Here is a 26,840-nt window from a genome sequence, read left to right on the forward strand (position 1 = left end):
CAAATACCTCTGTTACATGCATGTAATGCCTCACAAATACCTCCGTTACATGCACGTAATGCCTCACAAATACCTCTGTTACATGCACGTAATGCCTCACAAATACCTCTGTTACATGCACGTAATGCCTCACAAATACCTCCGTTACATGCACGTAATGCCTCACAAATACCTCCGTTACATGCACGTAATGCCTCACAAATACCTCCGTTACATGCACGTAATGCCTCACAAATACCTCCGTTACATGCACGTAATGCCTCACAAATACCTCCGTTACATGCACGTAATGCCTCACAAATACCTCCGTTACATGCACGTAATGCCTCACAAATACCTCTGTTACATGCATGTAATGCCTCACAAATACCTCTGTTACATGCACGTAATGCCTCACAAATACCTCTGTTACATGCATGTAATGCCTCACAAATACCTCTGTTACATGCATGTAATGCCTCACAAATACCTCTGTTACATGCACGTAATGCCTCACAAATACCTCTGTTACATGCATGTAATGCCTCACAAATACCTCTGTTACATGCATGTAATGCCTCACAAATACCTCTGTTACATGCATGTAATGCCTCACAAATACCTCTGTTACATGCATGTAATGCCTCACAAATACCTCTGTTACATGCACGTAATGCCTCACAAATACCTCTGTTACATGCATGTAATGCCTCACAAATACCTCTGTTACATGCACGTAATGCCTCACAAATACCTCCGTTACATGCACGTAATGCCTCACAAATACCTCCGTTACATGCACGTAATGCCTCACAAATACCTCTGTTACATGCACGTAATGCCTCACAAATACCTCTGTTACATGCATGTAATGCCTCACAAATACCTCTGTTACATGCACGTAATGCCTCACAAATACCTCCGTTACATGCATGTAATGCCTCACAAATACCTCCGTTACATGCACGTAATGCCTCACAAATACCTCCGTTACATGCACGTAATGCCTCACAAATACCTCTGTTACATGCACGTAATGCCTCACAAATACCTCTGTTACATGCATGTAATGCCTCACAAATACCTCCGTTACATGCACGTAATGCCTCACAAATACCTCTGTTACATGCACGTAATGCCTCACAAATACCTCTGTTACATGCACGTAATGCCTCACAAATACCTCCGTTACATGCACGTAATGCCTCACAAATACCTCTGTTACATGCACGTAATGCCTCACAAATACCTCTGTTACATGCATGTAATGCCTCACAAATACCTCCGTTACATGCACGTAATGCCTCACAAATACCTCTGTTACATGCATGTAATGCCTCACAAATACCTCCGTTACATGCACGTAATGCCTCACAAATACCTCCGTTACATGCACGTAATGCCTCACAAATACCTCTGTTACATGCACGTAATGCCTCACAAATACCTCCGTTACATGCACGTAATGCCTCACAAATACCTCCGTTACATGCACGTAATGCCTCACAAATACCTCTGTTACATGCACGTAATGCCTCACAAATACCTCCGTTACATGCACGTAATGCCTCACAAATACCTCCGTTACATGCACGTAATGCCTCACAAATACCTCCGTTACATGCACGTAATGCCTCACAAATACCTCTGTTACATGCACGTAATGCCTCACAAATACCTCTGTTACATGCACGTAATGCCTCACAAATACCTCTGTTACATGCACGTAATGCCTCACAAATACCTCTGTTACATGCACGTAATGCCTCACAAATACCTCCGTTACATGCACGTAATGCCTCACAAATACCTCCGTTACATGCACGTAATGCCTCACAAATACCTCCGTTACATGCACGTAATGCCTCACAAATACCTCTGTTACATGCATGTAATGCCTCACAAATACCTCTGTTACATGCACGTAATGCCTCACAAATACCTCCGTTACATGCATGTAATGCCTCACAAATACCTCTGTTACATGCATGTAATGCCTCACAAATACCTCTGTTACATGCACGTAATGCCTCACAAATACCTCCGTTACATGCACGTAATGCCTCACAAATACCTCTGTTACATGCACGTAATGCCTCACAAATACCTCTGTTACATGCACGTAATGCCTCACAAATACCTCCGTTACATGCACGTAATGCCTCACAAATACCTCTGTTACATGCACGTAATGCCTCACAAATACCTCTGTTACATGCACGTAATGCCTCACAAATACCTCTGTTACATGCACGTAATGCCTCACAAATACCTCCGTTACATGCACGTAATGCCTCACAAATACCTCCGTTACATGCACGTAATGCCTCACAAATACCTCCGTTACATGCATGTAATGCCTCACAAATACCTCTGTTACATGCATGTAATGCCTCACAAATACCTCTGTTACATGCACGTAATGCCTCACAAATACCTCCGTTACATGCATGTAATGCCTCACAAATACCTCTGTTACATGCATGTAATGCCTCACAAATACCTCTGTTACATGCACGTAATGCCTCACAAATACCTCCGTTACATGCATGTAATGCCTCACAAATACCTCTGTTACATGCACGTAATGCCTCACAAATACCTCTGTTACATGCACGTAATGCCTCACAAATACCTCCGTTACATGCACGTAATGCCTCACAAATACCTCTGTTACATGCACGTAATGCCTCACAAATACCTCCGTTACATGCACGTAATGCCTCACAAATACCTCCGTTACATGCATGTAATGCCTCACAAATACCTCTGTTACATGCATGTAATGCCTCACAAATACCTCTGTTACATGCACGTAATGCCTCACAAATACCTCCGTTACATGCACGTAATGCCTCACAAATACCTCTGTTACATGCATGTAATGCCTCACAAATACCTCTGTTACATGCACGTAATGCCTCACAAATACCTCTGTTACATGCATGTAATGCCTCACAAATACCTCTGTTACATGCACGTAATGCCTCACAAATACCTCCGTTACATGCATGTAATGCCTCACAAATACCTCCGTTACATGCACGTAATGCCTCACAAATACCTCTGTTACATGCACGTAATGCCTCACAAATACCTCCGTTACATGCATGTAATGCCTCACAAATACCTCCTCCGTTACATGCATGTAATGCCTCACAAATACCTCCGTTACATGCACGTAATGCCTCACAAATACCTCTGTTACATGCACGTAATGCCTCACAAATACCTCTGTTACATGCACGTAATGCCTCACAAATACCTCCGTTACATGCACGTAATGCCTCACAAATACCTCTGTTACATGCACGTAATGCCTCACAAATACCTCTGTTACATGCACGTAATGCCTTACAAATACCTCCGTTACATGCACGTAATGCCTCACAAATACCTCCGTTACATGCATGTAATGCCTCACAAACACCTCTGTTACATGCACGTAATGCCTCACAAATACCTCCGTTACATGCACGTAATGCCTCACAAATACCTCCGTTACATGCACGTAATGCCTCACAAATACCTCCGTTACATGCACGTAATGCCTCACAAATACCTCCGTTACATGCACGTAATGCCTCACAAATACCTCCGTTACATGCATGTAATGCCTCACAAATACCTCTGTTACATGCACGTAATGCCTCACAAATACCTCTGTTACATGCACGTAATGCCTCACAAATACCTCCGTTACATGCACGTAATGCCTCACAAATACCTCCGTTACATACACGTAATGCCTCACAAATACCTCTGTTACATGCACGTAATGCCTCACAAATACCTCTGTTACATGCACGTAATGCCTCACAAATACCTCCGTTACATGCACGTAATGCCTCACAAATACCTCCGTTACATGCATGTAATGCCTCACAAATACCTCTGTTACATGCACGTAATGCCTCACAAATACCTCTGTTACATGCACGTAATGCCTCACAAATACATCCGTTACATGCACGTAATGCCTCACAAATACCTCTGTTACATGCACGTAATGCCTCACAAATACCTCTGTTACATGCACGTAATGCCTCACAAATACCTCCGTTACATGCACGTAATGCCTCACAAATACCTCCGTTACATGCACGTAATGCCTCACAAATACCTCTGTTACATGCACGTAATGCCTCACAAATACCTCCGTTACATGCACGTAATGCCTCACAAATACCTACGTTACATGCACGTAATGCCTCACAAATACCTCCGTTACATGCACGTAATGCCTCACAAATACCTCCGTTACATGCACGTAATGCCTCACAAATACCTCCGTTTTGAACTTGCTCAATCCAAAATATTAACTTCTTCGACTATTTATTAACTGCTTATATACGCAGCAAAAACAACATCTTGCTAGATTTGGCTGTGAATGAAGCAAAGGATAAAATTCGGAGAAGTTCCAAACTCACCACAGTTTAGGATAGCTAACCATGTCATAAAATAACAAAATTTTACAATGCAGCAGCTTTAAACCAACCCACCCTCTTGTTCTCCTTGGAAATGGAGCTACTGGAACCAACCAAGTTAGCCTGTTGTCCTGGGGGTTTAGTTGGGGAGGAGGACGGCCGACTAGGCTCCGATGAATCTGTAACAAGTTTAAAACAAAATCAAGTACACTTCTCCAGAAACTACTTAAAACAACGCAACTGCTCACCAAAACAGATATTGACTGACAATATGTGATTGCACATCTTACCTTCTTTAGAAGTAATAAACGAACCAAACTATACAGCAATCTACAGATGAGCAGTTGTTACCCGTTCTCAACAAGAACCTGCACCTGCTGTTTTACGTAAACAACTCGCCTCGATACATTATTACAAATTCGATTGGTATTTAGTATGATGGGAGAAGCCGTGACTACATGAGAAAAAAAAATAGAGGCAATCCGTACATCTTGGGAAGCGATTTTTCAAGCTAGTGAGATCACTTCCTCAATTTCAGTAGCCATATAATAGTAGAGCAACAATCCTTTTAAATCATGCAATGCTAGACTATTGGAAAACTATAAAAACACTGAAAAGAGAAAATATCAGCAAAAAGAAACTGAGAAAAGGAAACTATAGACATGCAGGCATTTGCTAAAAAGCCAAGAGAAGATGAGCCCAAAAATATTAGTTAGAGCATGGAGAAAAGAAAACTACAGAGACATATGTTATGACAGAAAAAGGCAAGTCCAGATCCATTAGCATGGGTACAGAGGCATTAGTAAGAGGAAGTGACTCCCCATTGCTAAGAGGCATTAGTACGAGGAAGTAACTCCCCATTGCTGAAAGAAGCATTAGTAAGAGGAAGTGACTCCCTATTGCTAAAAGAGGCATTAGTAAGAGGAAGTGACTCACCATTGCTAAAAGAGTAAAAGATATCACTAGTGTCTTGAGCAGATCTTGACCTGAGGTGCTGAGGGGTAAGTCGGAGAGATGTGCCTGCTTTGTCATTTTGAGCATCTCTAGAAACAGCGACAGCGATCTCTCCAGCTGAGAGGGATCGTTGTTGAGCCGAGTCTAGCGGGATATGAAGGAGGTTGTCCTTAGAGGCAGGGGGCTGAGTTTCAGGCTTCACAGGCCTGTAGGAACTAATACAAACATAGAGAGTGGTGGATGCTTGCGGGTGAGCTTATATAGCAAACTCTACACTAATTAGCTCAGGCCCATGCAGCATTGATAGGGTACAATTAGCAAACGTCACACACAATCAATGACAACCTTCCTATAGCTTTAGTCTAGCTATATTAATAGAGCCACAAACTAGCTCACTACAGAAAGGGTCAAGCCACATCTGTCATGGAATAAATTCACTGAAATCTTTGGATCGAATGATGAAAAAAGTATGAGCCAAATCATCCAAGAGCTTCATGCATCGGGTAAGCATGTTTGCCGACTTCAATTCAATGATATCTCATCAAGTTGTGCTTCAAATATTCAATAACTACATGTTTTTTACAGATTAAGTGCTTTAGGTTTGACATTATATCCATATAGCAGTCCATAAAACAATTTATTACATAAGTATAATATAGTAAGGAATGTAAGTGGAGTAAAACTAAACAAAAACGGTGGAGTGACTGTAAAATTTGCATAGAGCTGAAGGTTAACATCGTTGGTTCGAGAACACAAAGAAAATAGGTGTTGAGACTAGGAGTAAAAGAAGAGAAGGTGTTGAGACTAGGAGTAAAAGGAGAGAAGGTGTTGAGACTAGGAGTAAAAGGAGAGAAGGTGTTGAGACTAGGAGTAAAAGGAGAGAAGGTATTGAGACTAGGAGTAAAAGGAGAGAAGGTATTGAGAATAGGAGTAAAAGGAGAGAAGGTATTGAGATTAGGAGTAAAAGGAGAGAAGGTATTGAGACTAGGAGTAAAAAGAGAGAAGGTGTTGAGACTAGGAGTAAAAGGAGAGAAGGTGTTGAGACTAGGAGTAAAAGGAGAAAAGGTGTTGAGACTAGGAGTAAAAAGAGAGAAGGTATTGAGACTAGGAGTAAAAAGAGAGAAGGTGTTGAGACTAGGAGTAAAAGAAGAGAAGGTGTTGAGACTAGGAGTAAAAGGAGAGAAGGTGTTGAGACTAGGAGTAAAAGGAGAGAAGGTATTGAGACTAGGAGTAAAAGAGAGAAGGTATTGAGACTAGGAGTAAAAAGAGAGAAGGTGTTGAGACTAGGAGTAAAAGGAGAGAAGGTGTTGAGACTAGAGTAAAAAGAGAGAAGGTATTGAGACTAGAGTAAAAAGAGAGAAGGTATTGAGACTAGGAGTAAAAAGAGAGAAGGTATTGAGACTAGGAGTAAAAAGAGAGAAGGTATTGAGACTAGGAGTAAAAAGAGAGAAGGTATTGAGACTAGGAGTAAAAAGAGAGAAGGTATTGAGACTAGGAGTAAAAGGAGAGAAGGTATTGAGACTAGGAGTAAAAGGAGAGAAGGTATTGAGACTAGGAGTAAAAGGAGAGAAGGTATTGAGACTAGGAGTAAAAGGAGAGAAGGTATTGAGACTAGGAGTAAAAGGAGAGAAGGTATTGAGACTAGGAGTAAAAGGAGAGAAGGTGTTGAGGCTAGGAGTAAAAGGAGAGAAGGTGTTGAGACTAGGAGTAAAAGGAGAGAAGGTATTGAGACTAGGAGTAAAAGGAGAGAAGGTGTTGAGACTAGGAGTAAAAGGAGAGAAGGTGTTGAGACTAGGAGTAAAAGGAGAGAAGGTATTGAGACTAGGAGTAAAAGGAGAGAAGGTATTGAGACTAGGAGTAAAAGGAGAGAAGGTATTGAGACTAGGAGTAAAAAGAGAGAAGGTATTGAGACTAGGAGTAAAAGGAGAGAAGGTGTTGAGACTAGGAGTAAAAGGAGGGAAGGTGTTGAGACTAGGAGTAAAAGAAGAGAAGGTGTTGAGACTAGGAGTAAAAGGAGAGAAGGTGTTGAGACTAGGAGTAAAAGGAGAGAAGGTATTGAGACTAGGAGTAAAAAGAGAAAAGGTGTTGAGACTAGGAGTAAAAGGAGAGAAGGTGTTGAGACTAGGAGTAAAAGGAGAGGAGGTGTTGAGACTAGGAGTAAAAGGAGAAAAGGTGTTGAGACTAGGAGTAAAAGGAGAGAAGGTGTTGAGACTAGGAGTAAAAGGAGAGAAGGTATTGAGACTAGGAGTAAAAAGAGAGAAGGTATTGAGACTAGGAGTAAAAGGAGAAAAGGTGTTGAGACTAGGAGTAAAAGGAGAGAAGGTATTGAGACTAGGAGTAAAAGGAGAGAAGGTATTAAGACTAGGAGTAAAAAGAGAGAAGGTATTGAGACTAGGAGTAAAAAGAGAGGTATTGAGACTAGGAGTAAAAAGAGAGAAGGTATTGAGACTAGGAGTAAAAGGAGAGAAGGTGTTGAGACTAGGAGTAAAAGGAGAGAAGGTGTTGAGACTAGGAGTAAAAGGAGAGAAGGTGTTGAGACTAGGAGTAAAAGGAAAGAAGGTATTGAGACTAGGAGTAAAAGGAGAGAAGGTATTGAGACTAGGAGTAAAAGGAGAGAAGGTGTTGAGACTAGGAGTAAAAGGAGAGAAGGTGTTGAGACTAGGAGTAAAAGGAGAGAAGGTATTGAGACTAGGAGTAAAAGGAGAGAAGGTATTGAGACTAGGAGTAAAAGGAGAGAAGGTATTGAGACTAGGAGTAAAAGGAGAGAAGGTGTTGAGACTAGGAGTAAAAGGAGAGAAGGTATTGAGACTAGGAGTCAAAGGAGAGAAGGTGTTGAGACTAGGAGTAAAAGGAGAGAAGGTGTTGAGACTAGGAGTAAAAGGAGAGAAGGTATTGAGACTAGGAGTCAAAGGAGAGAAGGTGTTGAGACTAGGAGTAAAAAGAGAGAAGGTGTTGAGACTAGGAGTAAAAGGAGAGAAGGTATTGAGACTAGGAGTAAAAGGAGAGAAGGTATTGAGACTAGGAGTAAAAGGAGAGAAGTAGGATGAGGTGAGTGTTGAGGAAGGGTGAGTATGAACAGTAGCGAGTTGAGGCATATACAAATGAGCATTCGGAACAAATGAGATAAAATAACACATGAGTATTCATGGGCACCGTTGCGAAGCAAACACTGAAACAAAAAAGTGAAGCCCTTACATAATCTTGCCTGATGAGACATGAAAGCTCAAACAGCCATTCCCATTTCACGTGAACGCATGAACTGAGACAAACTAACAGCTTGTAACACCGAATCTACCAGATGCAAATATGCCGCCTACTTGTTAGACATACCTGACTACTTCACGGACATCAGGAGGCATCGGAGGCCTGCCCTCGGATTCTCCCTTCTTCTTCCATTTTTTTAAACTAAATGATGACTTTTCCCTATAAAGCAAAAATCAGGAAAAATAAACCACATACTCTCACAGGTACTGCATAAACATAACATAGACATCCTTTAAAAGACCACAGACTATGTTCACAAAGTGAATCAACTCTACAGCCTATAGGAACTTACCCGAGACATATAGCACAAACGTTCAAGGTCATGTAAGACTATGGAACAATACAATGAAAGGCAGTGTTTTTCTCTGCTTGAACAGAGAAATCGGAATGGTACTTGGAAATAACAGCTAATATGGCTGGTTCCTCAGCTTCATCCTATTGTTCAACAATGTTCATCTATATACATGCAGCGCTCGTAATGCCATAACGGCAGACTCAACAACGTCTAAGTATACAGTAATATTTAAAAAGGTTAGAATTGAATATTAAATATTTCAAGGAGCTGAAAGGATGGCATAAGTTTTTTGGATTACAGTTGAATTCGTTCAACAAATAATATGATCACCTCAGCATACGAAATAGTCCAACATCTACTTATGATAACCTCAGCATACGAAATAGTCCAACATCTACTTATGATCACCTCAGCATAGAATATAGTCCAACATCTACTTATGATCACCTCAGCATAGAATATAGTCCAACATCTACTTATGATCACCTCAGCATATGAATATAGTTCAACATCTACTTATGATCACCTCAGCATATGAATATAGTCCAACATCTACTTATGATCACCTCAGCATATGAATATAGTCCAACCTCTACTTATGATCACCTCAGGATACGAATATAGTCCAACATCTACTTATGATCACCTCAGCATACGAATATAGTCTAACCTCTACTTATGATCACCTCAGCATATGAATATAGTCCAACATCTACTTATGATCACCTCAGCATATGAATATAGTCCAACATCTACTAATGATCACCTCAGCATATGAATATAGTCAAACATTTACTTATGATCACCTCAGCATATGAATATAGTCCAACATCTACTTATGATCACCTCAGCATATGAATATAGTCCAACATCTACTTATGATCACCTCAGCATATGAATATAGTCCAACATCTACTAATGATCACCTCAGCATATGAATATAGTCAAACATTTACTTATGATCACCTCAGCATATGAATATAGTCCAACATCTACTTATGATCACCTCAGCATATGAATATAGTCCAACATCTACTTATGATCACCTCAACATATGAATATAGTCCAACCTCTACTTATGATCACCTCAGCATATGAATATAGTCCAACATCTACTTATGATCACCTCAGCATATGAATATAGTCCAACATCTACTTATGATCACCTCAGCATAGAATATAGTCCAACATCTACTTATGATCACCTTAGCATACGAATACAATCAAAGATTTACTTATGATCACCTCAGCATATGAACATAGTCCAACATCTACTAATGATCACCTCAGCATATGAATATAGTCCAACATCGACTTATGATCACCTCAGCATATGAATATAGTCCAACATCTACTTATGATCACCTCAGCATATGAATATAGTCCAACCTCTACTAATGATCACCTCAGCATATGAATATAGTCCAACATCTACTTATGATCACCTCAGTATATGAATATAGTCTAACCTCTACTTATGATCACCTCAGCATATGAATATAGTCCAACATCTACTTATGATCACCTCAGCATATGAATATAGTCCAACATCTACTTATGATCACCTCAGCATATGAATATAGTCCAACCTCTACTTATGATCACCTCAGCATACGAATATAGTCCAAAATTTACTTATGATCACCTCAGCATATGAATATAGTCCAACATTTGAGGTGAAACTTGAGCAAATATTCACAATTATACGGACAAAAATTTGCAACATAATTTAAATTTTTTTCAAACAATTGTGGTTTTGTAACTAGGTGAAAAGCTAGTGAAAAATCAAACGTAGAAAAAATTAAAAACAATGATTTAGGTTAAGGTGATTTAGACTTCATAAGTTGGAGAGTTATGCTGTGTATACCCAGACCTACGCTTGAAATTTTTTTCAGTGAAATAATGATTAAAACTTTCTTCTACTGATCGTTAGTACTGTATTAATTTAGTTTACTACATATAATCTATTCTATAATATATTCTATAATATATTCTATAACTTATTCTATAATCATTTCTATAATATATTCTATAATCTATTCTATAATTTATTCTATTATATATTCTATAATATATTCTATAATCTATTCTATAATATATTCTATAATCTATTCTATAATATATTCTATAATCTATTCTGTAATATATTCTATAATGCATTCTATAATATATTTTATAATCTATTCTATAATCTGTTCTATAATCTACTTTAGAGTCTATTCTATAATCTATTCTATAACATATTCTATAATCTATTCTGTAATATATTCTATAATGCATTCTATAATATATTTTATAATCTATTCTATAATCTGTTCTATAATCTACTCTATAATCTATTCTATGATCTATTCTATAATCTATTCTATAACACATTCTATAATCTATTCTATATAATAATTCTATAATCTATTCTACAATCTGTTCTATAATTTATTATATGATCTATTCTATAATTTATTCTATAATCTATGCTATTCAGTTTTGAAAGTTTCATAATGGATGCTTCTAGCTCTAGACATACTCACCTGAAGCATTTGTAGTTGGTTTCACATGCAGTGGCATGAATATAACAAAATAAAGCAAATTCTTAGAATAATAATATTTGCTCCAACAGATAATAGGTTGACTTACAAACTATTATTACGCATGTATAGGTTTGGCCGTAAATTTGTTTTTTCCACAAAATGTACAGACGTGTGGAGGATATGGCAAACTGGGGTAAGTGGTTACCTTCGGTCAACCTTGGGACTTTCCGACTTATTGCTTTTTCTCACGCTCAGAAATCTCAATATAGAGTCATTGGAACGTGTCGACTCGGATCTGTTCGGCTTTTTCGCACTTTTTGCCTCCTTCATGAGTTCCTATAGAAAACATAGACTATAACTTTGATCAGTATAACTGGCAACATGATGCTCTAGGTCTTGCAATACTTGTAAAGCACTTAGTCTTTCACATTTCTGAAGCACACTGCAACATCAGTTTTTGAACATCTCAGATCTCAAACAAATTAGAGTTTGAATGAAAACTCAAAAGATTTTGTTTCAAATGTAAATTTTGTTACTCAAACAGACCCAAGTTACGGAAACCATGCGACATGACATGGTGACTGAGACTCTCTCATGATAGCTTTGGTATTTCACCATTGTACGGAAATGAGTTGGTTCTAGTTTATTCATAATCTTATTTATTACCCGATATTTCCACCATATTTTTGTTTCACACATAAATCTGAGAAGCTGAGGCTATGCTGCTAGCTGCTTTAAATACGATGATAAATTCTCATGCGTCATTTATGATAAAAATGAGTCATTTCATTGTTTTGAATGAATGAAAATCACATACATCTGTAATGAAAAAAAATTAGAATTTGAATGATTCATTTTTGCAACCAGCCTTGAGGCATGAATTGAGGTCAAAAACTACGGCAGAAATGTATTCAAGGACACCATGAACTATGATGGAGATCTAGGATAAATAGTAAGGAATACGCATACGCTGAACTAATATCTGCTTGACTAATATCTGCAATAAGTTGCTTGACAATATGTAGGACACACCACAGCTAAATTAATGCTATAGACCTGCTGACTTAACTGCAAACACAAAATGCTACGCAATAATTGACAACCAAAAACATTTAATAGAAAAAACACTATGCTTAGTCAACAACAGATTGACTAGCAAGTGATGATGATGATATCTGCTAAAAGAAAATATATCGATAGAGGAGGTTGACACAAGGAAAAGGCAGCAGCGGAGACCGAGTTTTAAATAAGATGCCAATATTGACTAGTGGTAAATCAGCTGCCGTTATGGCAACTGCACAAAGTTCAAATTTTTGCTGCTGCTATAGATATTTCATGGCTTAGATATGGTTGGGCTCCTGTGTGAGTGAATTATGACTGCAGGCACGTGATATAGACAAATTCATATGTATGCAAAATAGATGACATATGAAAGATAGCTCCGCTAAGAAGCGAGTAAATGCTAAGGAAAGTCTTTGACAACCAACTGGTGTAAAAGACAACAGACGAGCTGGTGGTCTTATGACAATGGCAGACAGGTGAAAGACAGACTGAACATTGCATTCTGATCTCCGACAGTTTAAGGTCTACTACCATGGTAATAATAATGGAATACTTTACAAAGCACTGCCTCTAGGCATCTGTCAGAGTATGTCAGAGTATCCTTGGCAATACACTGTCTCTAAGCATCTGTCAGAGTCTGTCAGAGTATCCTTGGCAAAACACTGTCTCTAGGCATCTGTCAGAGTCTGTCAGAGTATCCTTGGCAATACACTGTCTCTAAGCATCTGTCAGAGTCTGTCAGAGTATCCTTGGCAATACACTGTCTCGAAGCATCTGTCAGAGTCTGTCAGAGTATCCTTGGCAATAAACTGTCTCTAGGCACCTGTCAGAGTATCCTTGGCATACCTTCATGCTTTTATCCCATCTCTCCTTCGCTTTCTCTTTATCCTTCTCTGCTTTTTTGGTTGCCTTTGCATTTGCGTCCCAAGATGGTAAAGTCGACGCTTTTCCTTTACCCACAATGCCCTGTGGTGACCCATTATCCCTGTAAACCCAAAAAATCTAGATTATTTATAAAAATAGGTTTTCTCCTTGCGTTCATGCAATCACCTCTTGCCTGCATTGATATATCAAACACTGATGGCTGACAGCGTATCAACAGTTAGCGAGAGTTATTCTCTTGTACTATTACAGAGAAGAGAAAACTCCAACAATAAAACCTTCGCACAATCCATTTATTGCCTGTGCTACGAGGGACTAATAAAATGCCTGTAAGGACTAATTATAGTTTTAGCTTTCTCTCCTCACAAATCCTCTTCACACATCGTGAAGTCATTGAGTTTTTATATAAGAAAACAAATTTTATGAAACTATATTTACATCATTAATGCAACCCAAACCCTGACAACTAAATTTTATGTAAGACTTGATTTGAGTGACTTCATGTGACACCAAGTGGCCCTTTGACCACATGAGTATGCCAAAAACTTCAAGGAAAGCTTTAAATTTGTTTTGACAAATACAGTGCACCCTCGAGATACGATTACCCTGATATACGATTTTTTCACCTTACGAAGTCAAACATTGTGATATTTTCACCTCGCTATACGAATTTTATTTCACCATACGAATTTGAGAAAAGTTTCGCCCGAGCTAAAATTTGGCCGTCGGTGTGCTCATAACACACGTCGAAATAAAAAAGACACTGAAATATAGTTTGCCGAAAACATTCTTAGAACGTTTAGAAGAGACACGATGATCGACTTCTCTCATGTCCGCGTGGAAAATTTGGTGTAAAATACACAGGCGAGAGCAAATATTCATTTGTAGCGTTATTATACCTTTTACTATAAACTTTTAAGTCAGCATACGTATATAACTACAAATATCTAGTGTACATTTAATTCGTTATCTATGGAATCTGAGACCGATACAAACGTTACAAAACGAAGGAAAAATGATTTCTATGTCAACAATGTTGGATGTCGTAAATAAGAAAAAGGGGCCCGTATTATTAACATGGTCAAGGAATATGATTGCAACCAATCAGCATTTGCAATTATTATTAAAACAAGAACTCCATTAAAGCAAGCACAAGAAAGAGCTTCCGACTGAAGATTTGAATGAGCTAGGTCATGCACGCGATCAGCATTCAAAAGGAGCAACCATTTAGTAAAGGCGAGAATGTAGAAGATACAGAAAACCCCACATTCACAGAAATATTTCAAGTGTTTAATTTACTGATGTGGACTGGTACATTAAAACAATGCATGTATAATATATATTATTTATCTCTTGTGTGGCATGTTTTTCATATTTTATTCATTTTATTTGTTTCCTTTTGATTTTATGTTTTATTTTCTTGTTTAACCATGTCTTTGCAGATGGGCTTGTTATCTCCTACGTGAATACAATTCATCGTATGTATGTATGTAACTCATATAACTAGCTACTCAAGATAGTTGACGCATTCACATTACTTTCTGAAACTTGCTAAAGCCCTGTCCCCCCTAGGGTATAAATACGTACAAACTTTGTATGTATGGTTACATTGATTTTTGTGCACATTTCATACAAGACAAACTACTGTACCACATTCTCTGGATCCTTTTACAAGCGCTAGCTAGCAATTTTCTGCATTACACCATCAATTTTTTCTTTTAAACCAGTAGAAAAATTGGGCAGGTATGGACAACTTCTTTTAGCCTGCTAAAAAATTCCAATTCATTACGTTTTAAATTTATTTTCAAGTGTACAACACCATAATTAGCATTGATACGTTTTTGCCTCCTCTCTGCTTTACTCGCTACATGTACCAGCTAAAGCCACGTTACTCCAAAGGTATGTACGTCCTGTATAGAAAATAAAATTTTATTTTTCTTTTCGGTAGCCATTAAATGGTCAAGTGTGCGAGAGGCCGCTTTCTATAACTGCATCGCTCGGCCTTATTGATTTAGGTTGTAAAAGGTTTCAACCAGATAGGCTAAAGTTTATAGTGAAAGTGAAGATAGGAACTGCTGAAGGATAAAATTTCGTGATAAAAAGTTGAAATTCAGTAAAATAGTTCAAAATACATAATAAAACTTACCCTAGTTTTCAGTGTAGGTTTAGCAAGCTAAACTTACTTGAAGTGAATTCAAAGTTTATGTTATGCGTACCTTTTGAAGGCAAGAACTCCTTACCGTACGTACTGCATTTGGTACACACATTATAATTTTGCGTTTTATTGCAGATCATAACCATTAAAATACACTAAATACAATACAGTTACTGTAGGTAACTATACTTACTAAAGTTAACATACTATTTTGTTGCTAATTGTCAATATGTACACATTTTTATAAAAAAAAAATTGACAATTTTTACCAGGGGTGTTTGCATTGTATAATTACAATGGTCTCTATACCCCTACATACGATTTTTTCACCAAACGATGCCAACTCTGGAACGAATTAACATCGTATCTCGAGGGTGCACTGTACTCAAAACGAAAACTTTTTTCTTCTAAATAAATCCCTTATCTTTGCTAATCACAGGAGAGTTTTAATTCAGCCATCATTAGGAAGACTGCAGCCTAATGTTCTAACTAGTGTACACATACATATCTCAATCACTATTAATATTTATACACATCCTGTTTAAGATTTAATGAACAGCGTTCAATCACCAACTAGCATTTTAGCTACTCCAACAAAACCATTTTTATTAGTGATTGGTAATAGATTTCAAGTACTGCATACTTAATAAGAGTTAAAATGAACATGTTTGACATTCATACTCCCAGCCACCACAATAGGCCCTTCGCACGCATATCATAGACCTAAGCAATGACTTTTATATGTTTTTTATATTATTATACGTAGTATTTATATAAATGAAAGAAATCATATATCTACTTCAAACAGGTACAAAATGAAAATATTCATCCAAGTTCACACAGTAAAAATTAGGACAGTGAAAAAGCAAAACTTTACGATTACAATTAAATAACGCTCCAATCTAAGTTTACAATCCTGACAACAATGGGAGCTATGCTCTTGACATTTTTAAGGCAAGGGGCAGACAATCCCATGTTCACTCACAAACTTATGTTGTCTAAAGGCAAGTGTGAAAATTATTGAAAGGTTGAGAAAGGGAGAGAGTAGGTAAGTCTGGTGGTAGACGTCACCATAACAAAACAATTGTGATATTAGCATATATACACATGTACAACTTGAGTGATCAAATATGTTAGCCTACACTTATCTTAAGTTGTTATTATTGTAACTGATGTGACACCAGGAGGGGAAACAACAACTCAAATAAGTAATATCAATGCTGTGTATTTTTTAATGCGTAAAGTGTTCTGTACTGTAGGCCTGACTATTTGTCCATTACATATACACATCTAGACATATAAGACTATATGGATTAGAGGAGGAGAAAGAAATGAGACGGAGCATGCTCTAAAAACAGCAATATTGTTACCTCCCTGATTATTACCTAAAAACTGAGGAGAGCAAAGATGCATAATGGTGTAGAACAGAGCGTGGTAAATAGGTCAACCAGTATATCTACACACTAGTGAGTTTCAACAGCGAATCATGAATAAGTTGCTCAGTAAACATGCATCAATTAACTGAATGAGTTTCAACTGGTACAACTTGCCAACCAGTATGTATATACAGTTTTATTTACCAAGTTTCAACAGCACTCGATAAATAGGTCACACAGTGCTCGCACTCACCGCCAAATTTCTTCATTAAATCCAGTTCCTGAGGGAGTGATGTGAGCGGTAGTTTTCAGCCTGTTAATGATATATTTAACATAAAGGCTATAATATAATTTTAGTAATGGTGAGAGGGTACACGCAATGATTTTCACACCATGGATACATGACAGAAGCTGAAAGTAGGTCAGAGTATGTAAATGTAAAAGAAGCCTCGAGAAAATGATCCTTGCTGGTGAAAGGCTAGAAGAAACCATAGCTACTGAGGCGACATGCTGAGGCACTGGTGTTCAGCTTCACTGTTTATACGGATGATCACAAATGTTGATACATATTCCATAACGTTTATATGTACCCGATATTTTTAAAAACGTCCATATATGCTGCCTATTGTCCAATAAGTTACTCAGATAAACTATTCTACACAACTGTTTTCAATTTTTAGTTATGAACAATTATAATGGTAGACTTATTATTTTGAGTAAATAATTAAAAGAAAGAAATTACCCTCAGTTACAAAATAATTAACCAATCAGATGCCAGCAGTGAAATCTGCTCAAAACACACAGCCAAGCATCAGCTTTAGTGCCAGCGCCATTGGTAGGTTGCACTAAAAGGATTGGTACCCGCACCGTTTCTTAGCCTTAGGATATATATGGATACCAAAGCTTAAACTGAACTACCAATTAAAAATAAATAGTGTGTATAAGGTAAGCCAAATCAGCAGTTTTGCGCAGCACTTTCTTGCCAAATGCTTTTGTCACAAGCAATTATCCACAATACAGTAATACCACCCCATAACAAGAGAGCGGACAACTTCCCATACTTCATACGATGCTGATGAGACTGGAGAAGTTTTGTCTCTACAACTTCTGAGCTGTTCTTCTTTTTACTAAAGTTGAGCTTCCGTTTCTTCTTGCGGTTGGGGGGCTTGACCAAGTGCCTGTCAGCCTCACTCTCACTTCTGCTCTCCGCTCGCTCAACAGACCTAGCAGTTCGGTGGAACATGTGCTGCAGCCGTTCCGACGCCCTCTGTGTCAAACAAAGAAATAAAAATTCTAATGACCTGAAACTAAACTATACATGTATTTATATAAAATAGGAATTTTGTTACAAAAAGACCTGTGAGTAAGATAATGCGTACTGTGAAAAAACTCTTTTTCTTCCTGTTGCGGAGATGAAGGTCAGTCAAGCCTCCATCATCGAGAATGGAGGAGAGAGAAGTGTTAGAGGAAACAACCCGCTCGCGTTCTGAATGCTTGTGAATGAGAAGGCCATCCTCGGTACTCTCTATCGCTGTCTCCACCTGCAGAATCATAAGAGTATTTGCAGCATAGGCTAAAGTGAAAGTCATTTTCTATTGGCTCCCCACTCCAGCGGGGCACCGATAATAACATACTTAGGTTATACAATACTACAGATGAAATCGTTAATGATGGAGTCCCCATGGAATAAATGAAAACGACTTGTGTAGCATTTGTGTCTTATATCTAACTTTGTTCCCCATACCGTAACAAAATTTGCATGCATATGGAAAGGTTTCTCTGAACGCATCAAAACTTGGATAAAAAATAATTTTACTAGGAACAGACACTGAACTATAAATTATTGTTAGGAAGATCTACTAGAAAGATAACTCAATGGCTAATAAATGTAATTAATCAGGTTAAAATCTATGATTAGTCACGTACAGATAAATCACCAGCCCCATTATTCCATGTAAAACCGAACTAAACCAGCAAATGTTAGTCTACATTGATTCAAACAGAAACTACATCTGTGTCAAACAGAAACTACATCTGTGTCAAACAGAAACTACATCTGTATTAAACAGAAACTACATTTACGCAAAAAGTTGATAGTGCACCGAGTCTCTATAGCCAAATATGCTTTTGAATAACCAAGTGTAATAGTAAACATCCTTACCACTGCACCAGATTCTGTAACTTCCATTATGTTCTCTATAGGTATAGGGGGAATGTGAGCAAACCCATCAGATTCTACTGAGGCCAGTCTAACGTGTTGCAAAGCATCCTTCAACTATATTCCAATAAAATAAGAATCAGCGATGAAATATGGATACGAATCAGCTGGCTATATGGAAACCAGTAATACTCTTCATGTGATGAGAAAAGGGGAACTGTCTCACCAGCCGCCACCCTAATTACGATTGAGCTCATGACAGCAATGCAAGTGACTGACCTTGACATATATGATAACTATAGTGCATTTACAGAAGAGTCCCCAGAAGAGTTTGATTGACTATGATTAGGCCACACACATATGTTAATCGACAAGGATTTACCAATAAATATGTTTGGAAAAGACAACCTCAGGGTGTTTCACAGCTCTGCAGATTGTATGTGAACATATTTCATGGCTAGCGGCAGTTCATCCTTGTATAGCATAAACAATTCCTGTCGTACGACAAGAAACCATCTGCCTACCTCACTTATACAATCATTATCCGAGTCATTCACAGCAAAATAGTAACTGTCTCTCTGATGGGACACCGCAGATAGATCACTTCCTCTTTCAGCTGCTGATTCCACCTGATTTATAGTGGAAAGGGGACGGCGCTCAATGACTGGAGAGACCACCCGCAATGTGATAGGAAGAGGGACCGTGGGAGATGACTCCTCAGCAGACGTTACATCACGTTTCGTCGAACTTCTGCCCTCACTTTGAAACTAAATGCATAATAAATAGATTGACGATGATAGAATAGAACTAGGTTGATCTATAACAATAGAGTCTAATAATAACTAGATCTATAACAATAGAGTCTAATAATAACTAGATCTATAACAATAGAGTCTGATAATAACTAGATCTATAATAATAGAGTCTGATAATAACTAGATCTATAACAATAGAGTCTGATAATAACTAGATCTATAACAATAGAGTCTGATAATAACTAGATCTATAACAATAGAGTCTGATAATAACTAGATCTATAACAATAGAGTCTGATAATAACTAGATCTATAATAATAGAGTCTGATAATAACTAGATCTATAACAATAGAGTCTGATAATAACTAGATCTATAACAATAGAGTCTGATAATAACTAGATCTAAAACAATAGAGTCTGATAATAACTAGATCTATAATAATAGTCTGATAATAACTAGATCTATAACAATAGAGTCTAATAATAACTAGATCTATAACAATAGTGTCTGATAATAACTAGATCTATAACAATAGAGTCTGATAATAACTAGATCTATAATAATAGTCTGATAATAACTAGATCTATAACAATAGAGTCTAATAATAAATAGATCTATAATAATAGAGTCTGATAATAACTAGGTCTATAAAAATAGAGTTTGATAATAACTAGATCTATAATAATAGAGTCTGATAATAACTAGATCTATAACAATAGAGTCTGATAATAACTAGATCTATAATAATAGTCTGATAATAACTAGATCTATAACAATAGAGTCTAATAATAAATAGATCTATAATAATAGTCTGATAATAACTAGATCTATAACAATAGAGTCTAATAATAAATAGATCTATAATAATAGTCTGATAATAACTAGATCTATAACAATAGAGTCTAATAATAAATAGATCTATAACAATAGTGTCTGATAATAACTAGATCTATAATAATAGAGTCTGATAATAACTAGATCTATAACAATAGAGTCTGATAATAACTAGATCTATAATAATAGTCTGATAATAACTAGATCTATAACAATAGAGTCTAATAATAAATAGATCTATAATAATAGAGTCTGATAATAACTAGATCTATAATAATAGAGTCTGATAATAACTAGGTCTATAAAAATAGAGTTTGATAATAACTAGATCTATAATAATAGAGTCTGATAATAACTAGATCTATAACAATAGAGTCTGATAATAACTAGATCTATAATAATAGTCTGATAATAACTAGATCTATAACAATAGAGTCTAATAATAAATAGATCTATAATAATAGAGTCTGATAATAACTAGATCTATAATAATAGAGTCTGATAATAACTAGGTCTATAAAAATAGAGTTTGATAATAACTAGATCTATAACAATAGAGTTTGATAATAACTAGATCTATAACAATAGAGTTTGATAATAACTAGATTTATAACAAGATAATACAATAATACATAAAATGCATGCAAGTCCTACCTTTTTAGCAGACTTAATCAATTACAATGGTTTCTTCAAACATTTTATGCAACTTAAAATCACCTTTTTAGATGCTCTCTGAGAACAATAGCGGCCAGATGGTCGGAAGTCTGGGTCACCACTTAAACTCTTTTCTAAAAACATCTCCAGAACCTTCCGTGCATCTTCTCTGGCTTTCTTTTTTCTTGATAGTTGATTGCTAATACCCTCCTCCAACTGTGAATACAAAATGGCTAAACTACAATTTGGTTATTCTTTGCTGCCACATTCACTGTGATGTAGCGGCAGCAATACTGTAGTGCCCCAGATCAGCCCAACTGTAGTAACCCAAAACAGCACTACTGTAGTGCTCCAGAACAGCCCCCTGTAGTGCCCCAGAACAGCACTACTGTAGTACCTCTAAACAGCACTACTGTAGTACCCCAAAACAGCACTACTGCAAATAGTCCAATAAATGAACAGTAGACGCTCCAATAACGTATACCTCCTATAACGTAAATTCCAGATAACGTAAAGAATTCATGTGAAGTTTTTGCTTGCCACTACGTAAAAACAGAGAACACGTAGCTGGGCAGTTGTTCATATATACTTGAAGGCAATCAATGCAGGTGCTACAACATCGGTCCACCAATTTGAGTGTCACAAGTTGGAGTATCGTCGAAAGTTATCTTTTATCCTAACCTTGACCCCTGGGTACAAATAACAACAAACTGGTAGTACCATTTTTATAGTAAAAATATTTTGTTTTGCTTTATTGTAGACATATAAAATATTGGTTATTAGTTTTGCTTTGCAAAATAGACATTGCTGTTTAGAAAAAATGAGCAGATATTTATAAATGAACGCCGAAGATGTGTGCTTTCCATCAATTTATTGTAAAATTACCGCAATCAAGGTCTCTAAAATCAGTAAAATTGATCAACAAAAAAGGAGAAAAGTGTACGATGCAAACTGATGATACTGCAGTTACGGTATAGCTTACAAATTAAAAAATATAAGTCAAGTTTTTCCTTTTTGTATGGTCAAAGAGAAGAGTTTGAAAAGATCTTGGAACGTATTATGACAATTGACATGTATTTTACTGTTCTTACAACATAAAATCCCTATAACGTAAACATTCCTGGAACGGATCATGTACTTTGTAGGAGCGCCGACTGTACAGCTTTAATGTACTATCCCGAGACAGCCCTACTGTAGTACCCATAAAACAGCACTACTGTAAAACCCCAAAACAGCACTACTACCATGTTAAAAAGACAGTTTGACAAGATGCGGTTGGTTAACAAAAATGATACAAGATGGAATTATTAACAATATTTTAAGTTAGACCTATATAATGCTAAGAGCTATAATTGTTATTTACACATGCTTATCCATGATTTATAATCTATGATTTGGAATAAATGGAGCTTTAGATACCCAGCTGCGTTTAATGTTAGGAAAAACTGTAAAAATTTACAGAAATGTAATTAAAAATCACAATTTTCACAACAAAACAGTAATCGACTGTATTACATCAATCAAAACAGTAATAAACTGCATGACATCAATCAAAAATATGGTAGCCAAGAGGCAATTGCAAATCACAAACACTCTGATACACTGTGTAGTTACATCGGAAAGGATAGAGTTGTCAAGTTTCTTGTCCATAACAATACAAAATGAGTGATACTGAGTGATCCACAAAACTGTTTAACATTTTCCATTCTAATTTAAAGACAAGGCATAGTCGAACGATAGTCTAGATAAAAAGTAGAACAATGCTGCTCAAAGTTTTCAACTTCTGTTATTCATTCTAAATGTTAAATTCTGACATAGAACCTTACACTATACATTTCACATAAACAATGCTGCCCCATCCCTTTTTTCACATGCTAGGACAATCTTGACATTTATGTATAAAAGTTCAATAGTTTAACATTGAATCAACATAAGACAGCACGGCAGAACACATCACCACAACCAAATCACAGGGGTCATCTCCTCCTACTTACAAGTACAAACAGAGGAAAGGCTGGAAGAGGTGTTGACAGCAGAGATCTGGCCTTTGACAGAGAACTAATAATAAGCTAAGCATGAACAAGGTCTCTCACCCTTCACCTAGGATGCTGTGCTAGACTACATGCAGGGGAGGGGGCCTAACTTTACTACAACATATGAAGTTGTTTACCTCTGACTAACTACTGAGCAGACAACTTCAAAAAAGAACAATTAATCTATGTATACCCTAACTGCATATACAAAACGATGACACACAGCAATATCAGCAATAAATCTAGTGAAAACTGATCGAACAAAAACTCTACCAAAATTAGATTGTAAAATCTTTTATATAACACACTGTTAGTCACTTATTCTAAAAATCATGCCTGGTAGCATATTTTTGAATAAACTATTAAGTGGAATCTCTCTTATAAAACTGATAGTGACATTGCACTTGTAACAAATTACGTTTTTTTGTTGGTTAGCGAACGTACAGCTCTATTTTTTTTAAATATAACATAAAGCTATTACGCAATTAAGGTTTTCCATAAAAATGCATTATGTTTTTTAATTTTCACAAACTGTGCTGGTTTAATATTTAAAACTTCGCCAAACTACGGCAGATGACAAATAATAATAATAAATAGAAATTCAGCTATGTTTCCACCGCTGTCAGTATGTTTCCACCGCTGTCAGTTATGTTTCCACCGCTGTCAGTACGTTTCCACCGCTGTCAGTATGTTTCCACCGCTGTCAGTATGTTTCCACCGCTGTCAGTATGTTTCCACCGCTGTCAGTATGTTTCCACCGCTGTCAGTTATGTTTCCACCGCTGTCAGCTATGTTTCCACCGCTGTCAGAATGTTTCCACCGCTGTCAGTATGTTTCTACCGCTGTCAGTATGTTTCCACCGCTGTCAGTATGTTTCCACCGCTGTCAGTATGTTTCCACCGCTGTCAGTATGTTTCCACCGCTGTCAGTATGTTTCCATGAATCACATCATGCAGGTTTAGAGCTGTGCGGAAGTTGCATTACCGTGTGAATTAAGTGTATCTATGGACATTCGCATGATGCGAATTGACTCCGGCGCCTTGTTGAAAAAAGGTAAGGAATTGTACGCTATAGGTCAATAAATAACGCCGGAATTAGCAGCGTACATGTTAGCAACGCAAACACATGAAACTCGATTGAGAAAAGATGAACGGAAGTATTGAAATTGCTTAAAATTGAATAGTTGGCGCATTATTTTAATGCGCATCATTCGTGAGTGCTGTTTCCATCGTTTGCAAGCGTGATGAACTCAATAAAGTTTTGCGAATTGTAAAACTCTCTTAGCTTGCGGATTTATGCCGTTTCCATGTTGCGAATAACTAGCGAATTGGCTCAAATCTGCACATCATGCGTGTCATGGAAACACAGTGTATATAACTTTCATAAATTAACTGAACTTAGCTATGACTCCTAAACACATTCTATTCAAATTATCACAATTTATACAAAAATTGAAAACCCATAATGAATAATAAAAAACAAGCCACGCCGTCATTCAATTGGGATCCACTGATATTTGATAAAACTAGCATCTATTCCCATATAGAAACTACATTGTTGTGGGTGTACTAAGCTTTCTGCCTTATAGCATATCACAACAAGGCAGCAGTTATTGTTGATTATTTATCATACTTCATAAGCGCATTAGTGGTTTAAATTTAGCGACCTCCAGATATATTCGTTGCTAGGTTCATGTGCATTTAGTGCAAATGACTGCGAGTTTTTGTCGACTTAATAAAATCCTAAAGAAAACGACTTCATGGTAAGTTTTCTATTCGAGATTAAACTTGTTTGGCAGTCCAGTCTGTTGATGTCGTTGCTGTCCGGTGCTGTTGATGTCGTTGCTAATATTGATAGAACTAAAAATTGGCAGACTATCTATATGATCTCGACTGTTGTTTTAGCTTTTAAGCAAGTTTCAGTATTTGTCCACTATTTGATGAGAATATATCAAAACGGATATTATAAGATTGAGACAGAACGCAGTATTCATCTGAGACACAATCTCTCCATGAATATCCGTGTTAAACAAGCTGCTGTTAAAACAGCGGCTTTCTAACATCATAAAGTAGGGTTTAGTAACTGTAGTTTACGGAACTTAAAAAACTAACTTCTACTTTTAGAAGATACAACAGTGTCTAAAGATGTTACTAACTAAACCTGAATGACTCAAATAGATAGAACTTCATTTAGACTAATCTCCAATAAAAGCTGACATAGTTTAATCAATCAGGATAGAAAGCAGAGATTTTTTACCAATCACAGCGAAGTGAAACTGCAATGGCAGTCAGATGAGCACATTAACACGCCGATTACCTGGTGGAGATTTCTAAAGCCCTGTAAGGAGGAAACAAAGGCTATAGAGTCGAAGAATGACTCAGTGACACGAGAACATGAGTCATACATAGAATATAAAATAATAAAAATCCATAACTAGCGGGTCAATCAGTATACTTACATCAATAATTAATTGTTTGATTGAATAGACTCAATAGATTTAAAAATAGGAAACTCTGCTGAGCAGAGCTTATTATTGCTAAACATTGATTGGGTTGACAAGGAAGTACAAGGACTAGATTATTGAACATTCAACTCCGTAATTAAAGCGAAGAATCAATTTTCCTCACAACTTACACCTTTATCATCATGAATGTAATTTTTAACAATGCTTGTATCGCATGCATATTGTTTGAAAGAGTCCTGCAGCTGTAGTTTAGCAACAGACAGGCGTCCTTATGAAGTCAAATCAGTTTCATATGATCTCTAACACTTGAACGCAATGACAACTCTAAATACTGACAGTGATGTGCCGAGACAATGGAGTCTTTATCAACTACTCGCTATTGACATAGAATGATGACACAACTCCGAGCATTTCCCTGCTATACACAGCTCTTAGGACAAGTACAACATAAAATTATAAAAATATTAATAATATCACTAATATTATGAGCATGCCAACTGAGACTCCAACCAATGAGTGTACCAGAGCAGCCAATCTAGAATATATGTCAATAGATTCACGATGAAAAATCTCTCATGTACAACGCTATTTAAAACCCTTCAGATAAATAATTATTAGTTTTGTTACGAGTGCTATACACGGTGCTTATAACAACAGCCTGTAATACTTTGAGCCAACGACAAAACTTACGCCAAGATTTACAAGCAGTCTATCTGCTCCAACTAGGTTGTCCAAGAATAAGAAGCGATCCATACAGATGCAAATAGAGAGTACTGAGTAAGTGTGTAAGTGTGTAACACATACATGTAATTGAACGAGTGTAAGTAATTAGACCAATTTGGCGGATGAGTGAAATACTGAGCGTGTGATGCTGGTGCAATGCTGAGGCAAGAGTCTAGGTTCATATATACTAAAATTGAAAAACTGCAGTGCTAAAAGGAACAGTTTGCATGTGTTTAATATGAAATTATGAACATTTACATCTGATAAAAAGAAAAACTTTCTATATCCGCTGCAT

At 36.9% G+C, this 26,840-nt stretch overlaps 1 protein-coding gene across 3 annotated transcripts in view; it reads right to left on the reverse strand.

Moving 5' to 3' along the window:
* Positions 1–26,840, reverse strand: part of LOC137404020 (uncharacterized) — a 50,207-nt gene that overhangs the window by 17,625 nt on the left and 5,742 nt on the right. Inside the window, exons 5-16 of one of the 3 annotated variants that reach the window (XM_068090175.1) lie at positions 25,675–25,695; positions 21,389–21,541; positions 19,605–19,847; positions 19,084–19,197; positions 18,302–18,463; positions 17,984–18,189; positions 17,176–17,235; positions 13,356–13,494; positions 11,653–11,783; positions 8,691–8,783; positions 5,343–5,566; positions 4,482–4,585 (exon numbers count right to left, since the gene is read on the reverse strand). In XM_068090175.1, coding sequence (XP_067946276.1) covers positions 4,482–4,585; positions 5,343–5,566; positions 8,691–8,783; positions 11,653–11,783; positions 13,356–13,494; positions 17,176–17,235; positions 17,984–18,189; positions 18,302–18,463; positions 19,084–19,197; positions 19,605–19,847; positions 21,389–21,541; positions 25,675–25,695 — 1,650 coding nt within the window. Of the gene's footprint in view, positions 1–4,481; positions 4,586–5,342; positions 5,576–8,690; positions 8,784–11,652; positions 11,784–13,355; positions 13,495–17,175; positions 17,236–17,983; positions 18,190–18,301; positions 18,464–19,083; positions 19,198–19,604; positions 19,848–21,388; positions 21,542–25,674; positions 25,696–26,840 lie in introns of all 3 variants that reach the window. The other 2 variants (XM_068090174.1, XM_068090176.1) reach the window with 2 other exon arrangements.

Source organism: Watersipora subatra, chromosome 9 (genome assembly GCF_963576615.1).
Source record: "Watersipora subatra chromosome 9, tzWatSuba1.1, whole genome shotgun sequence".
In the NCBI taxonomy this organism is placed as follows: domain Eukaryota; kingdom Metazoa; phylum Bryozoa; class Gymnolaemata; order Cheilostomatida; family Watersiporidae; genus Watersipora; species Watersipora subatra.